A 15,000-nucleotide genomic window follows, 5' to 3' on the forward strand; every position below is an offset into this window, starting at 1 on the left:
GATAAGTCGAGTGAAGACAGTAAGGGAACGTCTTTGGGGACGCATCCCTCAGCTTGGGGACGGCAGGCAGGCGGGCAGGCAGGCAGGCAGAAGGAGCGATGACGAGTGGTCTAATCTTTCCCTCCCCCCCCACGCAGCTGATGAAAGGGGCCAGATATGTACACACTCTCTCTGTGATTTGGGATCTCGCGCCGCGCTGAGTCACTTGCGAACAGCTTGCTACTGTGAATCTCTCTCTCTCTCTCTGTATGTGTGTGTGTACACGTATGTGTAAATGAGTCTCGTCAAGAGAAGAAGTGTTTGTGAATGTGAATGTGTGTGCAAATGTGTTTGTGTTGTGTGTCTGTGTGTGTGTGTGTGTGTGTGTGTGTGTGTGTGTGTGTGTGTGTGTGTGTGTGTGTGTGTGTGTGTGTGTGTGTGTGTGTGTGTGTGTGTGTGTAATGTATGTGTGAGAACATGTGAGAACCATGTGCGTGTGAATGACTGCCTGTATGGATGCTTGCCTATGCGCCCCTATATATACAGTACATGTGTGTATGAAAGTGTATGTGCAGCGTATGGATTTGCATATAGGTCTGCGGGGAATATGATGAGATGATTTGTATATACGTATGTCACTGATTCTTGAGAAAGCGGCTAAAACATGTCTCAGCAATAAACTGCCAATTCTGTTGAAAATAAACTACATTTTCATGAACAAAATGAATCCAGGTAAAGACCCAGGGGTCTGTTACACAAATGTACAGTCGTTTGAAATATTTAAGTGTAATTGTATTACTTTTCATGGCTATAAACCTGCCCACACCCTGTAAAAACAGCTGTCCCAAGGACAGACATCATCATTTCAATTGACTTCAAATGTAAAAATCACTGATATTATTGAATAATATCACCATGATGTGAAAGTCCATATTGAAGTGGTTCTGCAGATATGCACATAGTGCGTGTAAAGCAATATTTACTACTATTTTCTGATTGCTCAAAGTGTGTCCAGCATATTAGTCACCACCGTCAGATTTTTTTTAAAAGACAATAAAATCAGGTATGCACAAGGTCATTGTCATTACTTAGGACCCCGTTTCAAACCTTTAGCTCTACTGAATACTTCATCATCACTGAAGCTCCTGTAAGTTTACTAATTTCTCCTCAATTTGTTAATTTGTTTGGACACTGGTACTGTCCCAACCATAAACTGTCAACACCGTCGGGGGTTTTAATAGTATTATGTTACATTAATGTTAATTATATATACATTTTCAGAAGCGGCATGAAGCCCCTAAGAAACAGAGCGAAAACGAAGTGGCTAATGTGAGCAAAAAATGCACAATATGTGAAAGAGTGTTTTTTTGTCTCACACCGTCAGATGTCACCACCGTCAGATTTTGTTCCGCTCATCATCTTGTTCCATATTTCACTAAATTGTGCTGGTTAATGAAACATTACCAGACATGTTAGTAATAATTGTGACCCAAACTTATACTCCAGCCTCCACTGAGGTGCATTTGGAGGGTTTTTTGTCACAAAACCTGACGGTGGTGACATCTGATGTAGTTCACAAAAAAACATGTGTTTTACATGTTTTTGACAAGTTTTAAGAATATGCTTCCAATAAGTATCTACAATTATGTTGAAGTAATTCACTTAAATACAGTAAACATATTTTTTTACTTCTAATTCTGTCTGACGCTGGTGACAAAACCAAGAAAGAGCCCATTTTATGAAAAATGTAAAACATGGGGAGCTTGGCCAATACATTCACTGCACAGCCAAGACCTACATCTATGATAATGCACTTCTATATTTTGGATTTGACCAACTTAAAACCTGTTTATGCCACATTTTCAATAATCTAGGCCTACTTCCTAGAGTATCTAACAAATGAAGAAAAAACACATGCACAAACATACTGTGCACACACAAAAATAAAGTGTTTATGCTAGATGTCATTGACTTGAGAGGGCTATTTATTTTGCTAAATGTAGGTAATGATTAGGTCACTTTCACCACCTTCAGATTACTGTCACCACCGTCAGTTCTTAAGTCACCACCGTAAGAAGGAGTTTTGGACATTTTAAATGAATGTCCTTACAAAACTTTCCTTTGGAGTTGTTGAATTATCAAAGTAACTGCAAATTTAAGCCTACACGAATATTTGTGAAATTACAAAAACATTTTTGACCTATTTAGGCATTAAGTAAGCATTGTCTGACAGCACATATTGTTAAATTAGAACACATGAAGCCGTATTAAAATAGAATGAAAGTGAATTTTCAACATTTAAAGGCGTATGTGTGAACCAAAAAACACACACAATCACTTAAAAACTAAAGATACATATGCAACTAAATCAATACACTTTTTATTGCTTTTAATTGTGTCTGACGGTGTTGACAAAAAACAAGGTATGATCGGAGAAAAACCTGATTTCTGAAAAAAATAAAAAATGGGGAGATTGGCCTTGTGCATTTCTGAAAAGCCAAGACCTTTGTCTATGAGGATATACCATATTATTTTGTAATTCACTTTGTTTTTTTCTTTTGAGATTACAACCTGCTTTAGCCACTTTCTCAAGAATCAGTGATGTGTATGTGTATGTGTATGTTGAGTTTGTGTGTGTGTGTGTGTGTGTGTGTGTGTGTGTGTGTGTGTGTGTGTGTGTGTGTGTGTGTGTGTGTGTGTGTGTGTGTGTGTGTGTGTGTGTGTGTGTGTGTGTGTGTGTGTGTGTGTGTGTGTGTGTGTGGACACAGTAAATAAAAAACTCTATTCTGAGAATATATGCTTCTAATATATTTACTCTTAACTCTGAGTGTTGAATTAACATGTAGACAGTGAGTTGCATTTAGAGCATATATGGACTCACAGTGTCAACACTATACGAGTTGAATTTAACACTAAAACCAAATGGGACCATATCTCAGAATTAACACAGAATTTATATTTATTTTACTGGGGATGACTTTAAGGGTATGTATTGTATTTGTTTATACAGTATGTGTTGGCTAGGAATAAGATGAGATGCTTTTCTTGTGCGTGTGTGTGTGTGTGTGTGTGTGTGTGTGTGTGTGTGTGTGTGTGTGTGTGTGTGTGTGTGTGTGTGTGTGTATGCATGTGTATGTGTTTATTTATCTCTCTGTGTGTATGTGTCTGTGTTTATGTGTGTGTGTGTGTGTGTGTGTGTGTGTGTGTGTGTGTGTGTGTGTGTGTGTGTGTGTGTGTGTGTGTGTGTGTGTGTGTGTGTGTGTGTGTGTGTGGAGGATGTATTCACTTGTATAAAAGTATGAAATGTGTGCACATCCCCAAAAAAGTTCTTGTGCGTGCTGTTGCTATGCATGCTGTTGTTATGCGTTATGTGGGTGTTAATTGAATGCATGAAAAAAAAAACAATACAGACACTGTACAAGCTCCCTTGCTGTGATTCATTTGATGACAATCATTTTGGTCAAAAAAAATGTTTTGACATAAACGATGAAAGCAACAAAAGCTAACGTGTTGTTTACACATGATGTCAACGTGTTCTGCACAGAGATGCAGAGGAAGTGTTTCCTCCAACGACAATGCGTGTAATGAGTGGCAAGTATAAAAAATGGTGAGGATTTAGGTTGACACATAATGCAGCATAGCATTGCAGAGCATTAAGATGTGTCACCTAACACAAGATCTTCCTCAGGTGTGTGTGTGAGTTTAATGGTAGCCCACCTGTGGGACACACGACTGTGCCCTCAAAAGGGGTGGATTTCTCGAAACCACAGTTACTAACCACGTTAGCTACTTTGTTGTTTGTAATGCAATTTGCCATTGGCAACTACCCAAGTGGCTAACTGATTAACAACTACGCTTTCGAGAAACGCACCCCAGCTTTGTCCCCACAACGTAAATGCATGAGTGCGAAAGTTGCTGAGTACACATACATACATTTGAAGTACGAAAGTGACAATGCATGTGACCAATAAAGTATTTTGTTTCCTTGAATTGAGGTGTGGCCCACCTCTCTTGATCTAGGCATCACATCATCAAGACATTGTGTTAGGTTGAAACATTGTGCTGAAACACAGCACAATAGCTTGTATGGTGTGTGAATGTAAGGGTTGAAGTTTTGGCAAAGGAGGACGCACTCAACTTCTTGAAAAAAAAAACGAAAGTCTTTGGGTGCGCGATAAAAGGTATCAACTTAAGGAATAAAAATCCGCACTCACAAACTGCGCCTCATTATTTATTTATATTACCACCACGTCCAAAAGCAAACAGTGTTTCAGCTATCAAGCCTTCATCAGTGCGTGGTAGCCGAAACGTGTTTGCTTTTGGACATGGTGGTAATATAAATAGATAATGAGACGCAGTTTGTGAGTGTGGATTTTTATTTAAGATGAATGTAAGGGATGCCCACCTCGGGGGCTCATGAGGGTGGCCTCCACAGCTTTGCCGCCGTCCCCACAGCGGGCCTCGTCGAAGGGCACACACTGCTCCCCTGTGCCCGCCACCACCTGGGCATTCTCCAGCGGCGCCCGCACACCACTGGTGGACTGCACCCGCAGGATCTGCCGCGAGTTGGTGTCCGACACGTACAGCGCCTTGCTGACCGGGTCCGACGCCAGGTAGTACTTGTGGGTCGGGCTGTTGCTAGGGAGACAGAGGACACAGGAAGTGGTCATACTCAAGTCACGTTGGGAAGCATCATTTATTTATTTATGTATTTATTTATTTATTCATAGCATTTATTGGTTTATTGGTTATACTTCCTTTAATTTCAAAGTCCCTGTTAGTGTTACATTAATTACTGTAGGAGCAGTTTAACAAAGTATTTGACAGTAGGTAGCAGTATGTACTTTCAGTGTAAGCTTAGGTATGTAGTCTACTACTGGATAGTAGGGTGCAAATTTAGTTGATCTTAAACTATTAATTTACATAAAATGGACGCTTTTAACAGAAGTCAGTGAAAAGTGTGTTTTTGATCAAAACTACGTAAAGACAGACATGAGGAAGAATGTTCCAATTACCTTCCGACTTCCATCACAAAACAGCCGCAAAATCACAATTTTCGCTGATTTTCATTAAACACGCTCATTTACTATAATTGAAAATTTCAAGCCTATTTTGCCACAGATCAAGGGGTAGCATAGGTCAGGGGCGTTTGCCTAATCACCTAATCACAAATGAAAACCACATCACAGGCCCTTGGATGCATAGTCACAAGCCTATGGCCATCATCCTCACCGACTCCCATACATCCTCTCTCATGTACAGACACCCACCCCCGCGCCCTCACATCCACTCACACTTACAGAGTCACATGTAATTGCGCCGCTTTATTAAAAAGAATATTTTTTTGCCAGCGCTCCCGTTGCTATGGTGAAGTTAACTCTGCGCTTGAAATTATTCAAACAAATGCACAGAGGGAATTAAAGCTATGACGGCAAAATAAGTCAAAAGCGTTTTTTTTTCCAGTTCTAGTCTACAGTTCTAAGGGCCATGAATAAATCAAGTTGATGATGCCTTCCTTACCCGTGCCTTAAGTCCTTGTTTCTTCACATCAAGAAAGCATGGAGAAGAAAGAAAGCATACAAACACAATCATTATTTTTTAGTACACTGACGTTTTTTAATGAACAAATGATTCATTAGCAAAAACAATGTATTACTCTGTGAGCGTTATGTATTGTGCTATGCAAATATGATGCGATCCGAGTGATTTATTGTAGACTGCAGTGCTTTTTGTATAACTGTACGTGATTCAGCAAAGGTTTTAAAAGGGGCGCTATGCCAAGGAACACTATTTCCGAGCCTAATGAATCATCTTTGAAAGTAAGTAGATGGGAGAATTATTCACCGTACAATGGGGTGAATGAACCTGGCTCTGAAGTTCAGCCTTTAAAGGAACATTTAGCCGTTTTCATCTTACAGGTGGAAAGCAGAATCATCCGTTATAGACGACAACAGTGTAGACAGGGTCCACACCTCAGCAGTTGCTTAGTATGGTTATATAGCAGTCAAGGTGATGGATGAAACACTGAAATGATTTTGGGAACATTACTTGAAGCTTGAGAAGCTACGTACTGGTTCTTAAAATAGGAAAAGATCTGTTCACACTGTGGTCTAATTTTAAGTACTTGCTAGATCTTGACTCCCACATTAAAATACAATAGATTTAAAAGATGAAGAAATTCAAAACTTTAACTCTTGCAGAAGAGGTATAGGAACATGGTAGCCTCATCAACACAGTCGTTTTCTCCCAACCTCTGATCAGTCTTTCCTTACACTGTGTGGTTGTACTGTCTACATGTTTTTTTAACCTGTAAAGCGCCTTTGAGTGTCATGAAAAGCACTATATAAAACCTATGTATTATTATTATTATTATTATTATTATTATTATTATTAGTCCCTTGGCTGTCCTACCTGAGCTCCAGCACGGCGGACGTATTGAGCGAGGGGTAGATGCGGCGTACGAAGTTCATGTCTCCCACGTAGAGGTTTCCGTCGGCGTCGCAGGCCAGAGCCACGGGGGCCAGCAGCTTGCTGCCCTCCGCCACCCCACTGCAGCTGGGGCACGCCAGGCTCCGCCGCCGCCCGTTACCCATCACCGTGGCCATCACCGGGGGCTGCTGCTGGGAGATGAAGACGTTCTCACCACTGCCCTTATGCAGGATGCCTGGTGGAGGAGGGAGAAGGAGGGTGGGAGAGAGAGAGAGAGAGAGAGAGAGAGAGAGAGAGAGAGAGAGAGAGAGAGAGAGAGAGAGAGAGAGAGAGAGAGAGAGAGAGAGAGAGACAGACAAACAGTGTGTGTGTGTGTGTGTGTGTGTGTGTGTGTGTGTGTGTGTGTGTGTGTGTGTGTGTGTGTGTGTGTGTGTGTGTGTGTGTGTGTGTGTGTGTGTGTATGTGTGTGTGTGTGTGTGTGTGTGTGAGTGAGAGAGAGAGAGAGAGAGAGAGAGAGAGAGAGAGAGAGAGACAGACAGAGAGAGAAAGTGAAAGAGAGAGTAAGTGAGAGAGAGCGAGAGAGAGAGAGAGAGAGAGAGAGAGAGAGAGAGAGAGAGAGAGAGAGAGAGAGACATAGAGAGACATTTATTAGAAACCCAACAGCTGGACTGGAGGTCAACTCCCTCTCTTGGCCAGGAAGGTGAGTTCCTCTATTACCCAGGAAACGGAGCCAGAACCGTAATGAAGTGGCATAGTATGAAGGGTTGGTTGAATTCCAAAAATGAAAAATGAAAGGTACTTCATGTGAATGGGCAATGCAACATCTGAATCCCTTGGGCAAGTAATGATACAACACAAACATGTTCTCAGCACTAGCCTTGTCCAGATGGCTGATGTATTGAGACAAAAGCAACTGAAAGTCTAAAAGAAGTTCAAGGCTACGAAGCCACCAGTTTGGTCAAATATCCCATTTTAAAACAAGTCGGTAAAATGGTGCGCATCAGTTCACACACTTAAGAAATGCTTTTTTGTGTTCTACCCAAGGTTGACGTCAGAAGACCTTTTCCCGAAGTTTGAAAAAAAAAAACCCACAAAATATAATAACCTTCAAGAACTTTTTAAGAAGTGATCCAATGTCTTACTCGGGTCACTTGAAAAAAGGGGGAGTGTGAACCTGCCCATTATTTCTGTAAAACTTTTCTGTAAGCTCCTTTTTTTCTCCGGGGCCTCTATGTGCCTCTATTTGACGCTGTCAGGGCCGCAGTTAAGTGGGTTTGCTGGCGCGCACCATGTCACAATGATGAAACGTGCCAATTTGGGTGATGGATTTCTGCGGCGGCGGGCTGGAATCTAGCTGTCGGGCGAACTGTGACGGCAAGGGTTCACAAGTTCATGATCCAGCCATTTTATTTTTCTCCGGCGTTTTAAACAAGAGAGCCGAGCAAGTGGCCTGGTGGCAGGAGCCTGTGTCTGCGGCGAGCTCCACGGTTGCTATCAAAGGTTTTAAGCTTTTTTCATATAAGCAACCACAGACCCTCTCCATAGAGGTGAGTTTTTTTAAACCTTAAAATTATATTTCCAAAATCCTCCAGCATTTCATCTAATTTTAGCAGGTCGAGAGGTACTTGAGAGTTGGGAGGAGTAGGCACGTCTCTCGCTGTGGTTCAAATTAGAGACAATGCCGCTTCTAACCTGTATGCCAACTAAAGAAATTAACTGCTTAGGATTGTTTTAAAGTCGCCAAACCCGTCTGAGTGATGGAAGAGAAGGTGTGTCCACCTCTTGCATTAGAATATGTAATATGCTTTTAGTTTGAGATTTATATTGCAATTTACATGTATCCACTTAGCAGATGCTGTCCCTTAAAGCGACTTGTTAGGGCAGCGCCAATTAATTGTAATGGAAATATCAATTTAAGCTAATGCAATAGGCTAATGGCCGCCGCAGCCATTCATCATCCGGCTGATCCAGCGACAGTGTGCCAGTGCTTAATCTATTCACATCTGTGACTTTATATTAATGTGACGGACAGTAAAACTCATCCATCAGGAGTGCTTATGCTCCGGGCGTGCTGCTCGACCCCTTACGAAGTGAAATGATGGCAAAATCTGGAAATAAATGGCTATCTCAATCTCAATACCTTTCAAAAATGATCATTTTTGCAATGTATTTATATGATTATATATGGATATGGGTTATTTATAGAATGGAGTGTCCTAAAACGGCCCAGCCCTCTGCACCGCATGACCTCTACAGTTTGAGCTTAGACGGAAGATGTTTTCATTGATTTTTTTTGCATATAAAATATAAATCTTAATTGATTCTCTGTATTGATGTACTACATTTCACACTTGGAATAATTGTACATATTTGACAGTATCCATGTAAACGATTCCAAAATGTCAATACATCTAAATAATCTATGAGCACACGTAGTGTGTGTGTGTGTGTGTGTGTGCATGAGTGTGTGCGTGCGTGTGTGTGTGTGTGTGTGTGTGTGTGTGTGTGTGTGCGTGTGTGTGCGTGTGTGTGTGTGTGTGTGTGTGTGCATGAGTGTGTGCGTGCGTGTGTGTGTGTATACTGTACGTGTGTGTATTGATGCGTGTGTATTCTCACCGCTGGCCACATTGAGGACGTGGTGTTTGTCGATGGACCAGCCGCCCAGGTTGGCGGGCACCAGCTCGTAGCCCTGCAGCACGGCCGTCCTCTTCTCCCACAGCACCTGGCTAGGACACGTCTCATACTCGAAACCCACTGACACTACACACAGAGCACAGAGCACACACAGAGACCACAGGTTAATACCAACAGATACAGGTTAATACCATACACCACACATGACACTCAGCACCTGGCTTGGAGAACGTCTCATACTCGAAACCCACCGACACTACATACAGAGCACACCTACACCACCTACACACATGACAGATGTCACTTGGCAGCGGAACCTCTTACACTAAAGACAATACCAACAAGATTAATACCAACATCATACTGTACACCACACATAACACACAACACCTGTATGTGGGAATCTCTCATATTGAAAATCCACAGCCACTGCACATAGCACAGAGAGAGAGGGCTCAGGTACCTACTAATACCTACACCGCATAACACAATTTCACACAATCCTCTCTACAGCACATGGATAGGAGGACATGTGTCATACTTGAAAACCACTGACACTAGACGCAGACACACAGAAACACAGAGACCATGAGTTAATACCAGCACCATACACCACACATGGCACGTAGCACCTGGCTGGGGAACCTCTCACACTAAAGACAAAAACACATACCACACATAACACCCAGCACCTGGCTAGGGCATGTCTTTTACTCAAAACCAACTGACACTAGAGACAACAGGCCAATAAACCAAACACACACACACACACACACAGAAACTTGGCAGGGCGAGCGTTCCATACTCAAATCCCACAGACACAGACACCACAGATTAACAACCACACAGACAGCACGTTCAGATTTATTTTGTTATTGCACGATATTATAAGACCTATGGCTCCTATAAAACTCACGGTGATGTATAGAGATCAATACCCACACATGGACACGCACAGTTCATCAAGTCAATACATGAGGTTAGTGTATCAACACCAATACACGCACCAGTAAACATCTATGAACAAAAATGCCAACATACATGGACGCTAGGGCTGTAACGATTCACTCAACTCACGATTCGGTTCTTATCACGATCTTTGACATGCGGTTCAATACACCCCACGATTTTTAAATGTTAATTAATCTGTTTTTTTTTCCACATTTGCCAATATTATAAAATAAAATTATAAATGAAAATTATACAAGTTTATTGGTAGAACAGGTTACAAGAGGCTACTAATAACTGAAAAAAGTTTCAAAACAATTATAATGATGAAGCTTGGAAGCACCATCACATCATATCATGTGGTTGTTTTCTGGACTGAAGAGTAACAGAACAATGATACAGTATCGTGACTCTGCATATCACGATTTCTCGGTTTGACACAACATCGTTACAGCCCTACTGGACACGGCACTATATATGCATCAAGGACCACGCAGCACGCGCATGCCTCCATACACAGATGGACATGACACATTTATTTTCATTCATGACCAGGTCTAACACTCTCTTGAACAAAGATGTATACACTGTATATGTCAGCCCTGCTGTGAATGCATGTTAATTATGTCAGTGCCTTTTTAATCTGATTCCTCTGTATTAACTGACAGTAAGTGTGAAGGCACTAGCGGCCCCTGGGGGGGTGGGGGAGGAGTGGGCAGGCGGGCGGGAGTAGGGGTGGTAGTTGTGGAGGAGGGCAACATCTCCACCTGCCACCTACACAGCATCTGGTGGCACAAACTCAATTAAGCATTTGATCATTGATCTAGAAGTGTCTGCGCATTCATTTAATTCGGCCGGGGGTTGGCGTCAAATGGATTCAGAGCCCAGGGGCGGTGCGGTGCGGTGCAGTGCGGTGGAGAGTCCGAGTGCTACTTGCTAAGTAGGTTGCTGTGGAGAGAGCAGAGTCTGTGGAGGAGGAGGTGGCGGCTGGTGGTGGTGGGCAGAAGCTGTGAGGGCCAGCGAGCGTCCGATTGCATTTGCGAGTAATGGAAGCAATAAGCGCTCCATCAGGTTCACGCAGAGAAGAGGGAGAGAGAGAGAGAGAGAGAGAGAGAGAGAGAGAGAGAGAGAGAGAGGGAGAGAGAGAGGCTGGCTAGCAGGAGCAATCGGATCTGATCGGACACAGTGGAGTTGGCCTTATTGGTGAATGTGATGGATGTGACAGTGGGGATGATTGTCTCAGTCATGGGGGAGGAGCGCACTGGTCAATCACTCCCCACACCTACTGACCCACCCATCCACCAGTCAGTCAGTGTGGGGAATTGAACCTGAGACCTTTAGGGCTGCTGCTGCTGCTGCCAATTCTGTTACAGTACCCCATGAGCAGTGATGGGAAACCTGGATTCATTACAATCCAGTGCCACATATTCCAAATGACCTGGTTTTACCTGTCCAATTCAGCCAGGTGATTGCCTGGTTGAATGATTATCTACATAGTTGAATTGGACAGGTACAGCCAAGTCATTTGGAATAGTTGGCACTGGATTTCATAGATGATGATTCCAGGTTTCCCATCACTGACCCCATGACTGACCCGGTGAATTCGAGACACACAATCACACCCCCGCCCCCCACCTAAAGAAGAAAAAAACTCATTGACAAAATGAAATGCTATCACAAGATCTAAGATCCTCTACTGACCTACATAAGAGGAAAAGACTGACTCCTGTATTGCAAGGACTGAATGTCTCCAATGATCTGTATTGTCACACTATGTGAATGACTGTGATGAAATGTATCTACAGTGAGGAGAATGAGTATTTGATCCCTTGCTGATTTTGTTGGTTTGCCCACTAATAAAGACATGATCAGTCTATAATATCAATGATAAAATGTATTCTAATATGGAGAGACAGAATATCAAAAAGAAAATCCAGAAAATAACTTTCAAGAATATATTTTAATTGATTTGTATTCCATTGAGGAAAATAAGTATTTGACCCCTCTAGTCAAAGAAGACAAAATACTTGGCGGCAAAGCCCTTGTTTTCTTGTACAGAGTTCAGATGTTTCTTTCAGTTAATGACAATGTTTGTGGATATATTAGAAGGGATTTTTGTCTACTTTTCTTTGCAGATCATCTCTAAATAATTTAAATTGTATGACTCTATCTTGGCAAATGGGAGCTTCTGTTCCCTCCACAGGATTATTATAGGTATAATGTTTGGAAACTGGCTAGGCCACTTCATGACGTTAATGTGCTTCTTCTTGAGCAACTCCTTCGTTGCTTGGGCTATATGTTATGGATTATTATCATATTGGGAGGTCAATCCATGACCCACCTTCAGTCTTGTGGTGGTGGGAAAGAGGTTGGCATACAGCATTGTATATTTACATGTCTCCCTCCATCCAATTCTTGACGATGTGAAGTTGTCCTGTGTCTTGGCCAGACAAACAACCTCAAAACATAATGTTACCACTTTCATGTATGATGTTGGAGAAGGTGTTGTTCTTGGGATCATAGGCACCATTTCTCTTCCTCAAAACACAACGAGTTATGTTAATGCAAAACAGTTTGATTTTGGTGTCATCTGATTCCAGCACCTCCCAATCATATCCTAATCCAGTTTGATGTTCATTGGAAAACATTGGAGCCTGAACAGGTTCCTTCTGAAGCAGGGGTACCATACATGCACTGCAGGATTTTAATCCGCTGTGGTATTAAGTGTTTCCAATAGTTTTCTTAGTGATTGAGGTCCCAGCTGCTTTGAGATCATTTCCTAGCTCTTCCCATACAGTTTTAGGGTGCTTTATCTCTGTTTTTTTTCTGGTTATTGAATCCCCACAAGGTCAAATCTTGTATGGAACCACAGACAGGCCTACGACTGATGATTGATAATCATTTTGTTTGTCCTAAAATTTGGAAGAAATGCACCAACAGTTTGCTCCTTATAATCCAGGAGCCCATTTCAGCCTTCTTGAGTTCTAAAATCTTGTCCCTGACATCCTTTGACAGCTTTTTGGTCTGTCCTATGTTGGCGAGTTTAGTTTGCTTGATTGACATACTATGGACTGATTCTGCAGATTCAATGTGTCTTTTGTGCAGGTTACTATTAACAGGTGTGTTCCATTCAGATAACAAGTTGATTGGAAGTGCCATTTGATCTGCGGGATCAGAACTCTTAATGGTTGGCAAGGGATCAAATACTTATTTCCCTCAATTAAATGTAAATCAATTAATATATATTCTTTAGAGTTAATTTTTGGATTTTCTCTTTGATATTTTGTCTCTCCATATTAGAATACATTTTATCATTAACATTAAAGACTGATCATGTCTTTATTAGTAGGCAAACCAACAAAATCAGCAAGGGATCAAATACTTATTCTCCTCACTGTATGTTAATGTCTGTCAATGTGTGCTTTGTTCTGTGTATAACAAAAAATAAAAAATATATATTAAAATAAAAAGAAATAAACTCACCGACGCAATCGGCCAGGCCGTACACCCTTTGTCCGTAGGCGTCGCTCTTGTCCCAGACGTAGGTGTAGGCCAGGTTGGCCGAGGCGTGGAACCACTTCTGGAAGAGGTGGCCCTCCACGGCCACCATCAGGTGCACCTTGGAGAGGCTGAGGGGCACCAGGGCCTGGGTCATGGTCACCTTGAGTAGGGAGCGGTAGCCCGCCGCCCTGGAGCTCAGGTAGCGCAGCTGCAGACGCGTGCCGGGGATCTCCACCTGCTCATGGAGGACCTGGGGTGGGGGGTCGGGGAGGTTAAGGAGACGCAGGAGGGAGCAGAGAGGAGGAAGGGAAGAAGAGGACAGAGAAACAGGAGGAGATGGAGAGAGGTAGAGAGGGAGGGGAGAGGTGGAGAGAGAGAGGAGGGAAAAGGAAGAGAAGAGGAAGGGAGGGAGAGGACAGAGAAACAGGAGAAAAGGGAGAGAGACAGAGAGGGATAGAGGAAGGAAGAACAGGGGTGGGGAGAGATGGAGAGAGAGAGGAGGGAGAAAGAAGAGAGGAGGAAGGGACGGAGAGGACAGAGAAATGGAAAGAAAGGGAGAGGGGGAGGGAGCAGAGGAAAAGGGTAAGCAGGGAGAGAGAAGGAAGTGAGGAGGGAGGGAAGGAGAGGAAAGAGGGGAAAGGGGCGAGTGGGAAGAGAGAGAGAGAGAGAGAGAGAGAGAGAGAGAGAGAGAGAGAGAGAGAGAGAGAGAGAGAGAGAGAAGTAGGACAGAGACAGGGAGAAGGGAGAGAGAGAGGGAGCGAGGGAGGAAGGGAGAGAGAGAGTGATTGAAAGGAGGAGGGGGTAGAAATAGAAAAAAAACAGAGGGACAGATATAGGGAAGGGCGTGAGAGAAGGGGGGAAACATTTAATTAAGGGAAAAAGTCAACAACATGCATGAGTTTGTTGATAAAATTCTGCACCTTTGCATTCAAACAAACACAAACACACACACATACACCACATCCCCCCACTCACACACACTCAGAAAGATAGAGTGAGACAGCTCAAGTGAGATTATGAGAGACTGAGTTGAGACACACTCATTAACTGGCTTTTACACATCAAATCCGTGTCATTCACAGACTTTGCTGTACAATATATATAATACTTTTTATATATAACACTTCATTAAGAGATTCCAGACAGCTACCGCTACACTTCACAGAGGCCTTTGAAACTACTTGGGATTACATGCCTCTCTACCACATAATCAGTTAGCGTGCCTTTAATCGCCAAGGCGTCTGGACTCAGTACTGCACGCTGATGCTAGAGCATCTTTTGCAGCTCTGACAGATGGTACTGACTGAAGGATACAGTAGGGAAAGCAAATGCGCACACAGGCAACACACATACACACACGCATACACAGGCGCGCGCACAGACACAGACACGCACACATGCCATAGGTGCTGCCACACAGATCAATACAATTAAGTAGATAAAACTCAATTCCATGTTCCAAACAAGTCATTATTTGATTATGGTGGTTGGAGACTTCATCCGTGTGTG

At 42.8% G+C, this 15,000-nt stretch overlaps 1 protein-coding gene across 1 annotated transcript in view; it reads right to left on the reverse strand.

The window, feature by feature from the left end:
• Window positions 1-15,000, reverse strand: part of tenm2b (teneurin transmembrane protein 2b) — a 268,527-nt gene that overhangs the window by 18,014 nt on the left and 235,513 nt on the right. Inside the window, exons 20-24 of the mRNA XM_063203803.1 lie at window positions 13,474-13,741; window positions 9,025-9,168; window positions 6,391-6,643; window positions 5,500-5,520; window positions 4,385-4,617 (exon numbers count right to left, since the gene is read on the reverse strand). Of these exons, the coding sequence (XP_063059873.1) occupies window positions 4,385-4,617; window positions 5,500-5,520; window positions 6,391-6,643; window positions 9,025-9,168; window positions 13,474-13,741 (919 nt within the window). The remainder of the gene's footprint in view (window positions 1-4,384; window positions 4,618-5,499; window positions 5,521-6,390; window positions 6,644-9,024; window positions 9,169-13,473; window positions 13,742-15,000) is intronic.

Source organism: Engraulis encrasicolus, chromosome 7, assembly GCF_034702125.1.
Source record: "Engraulis encrasicolus isolate BLACKSEA-1 chromosome 7, IST_EnEncr_1.0, whole genome shotgun sequence".
Classification (NCBI taxonomy): Eukaryota; Metazoa; Chordata; class Actinopteri; order Clupeiformes; family Engraulidae; genus Engraulis; species Engraulis encrasicolus.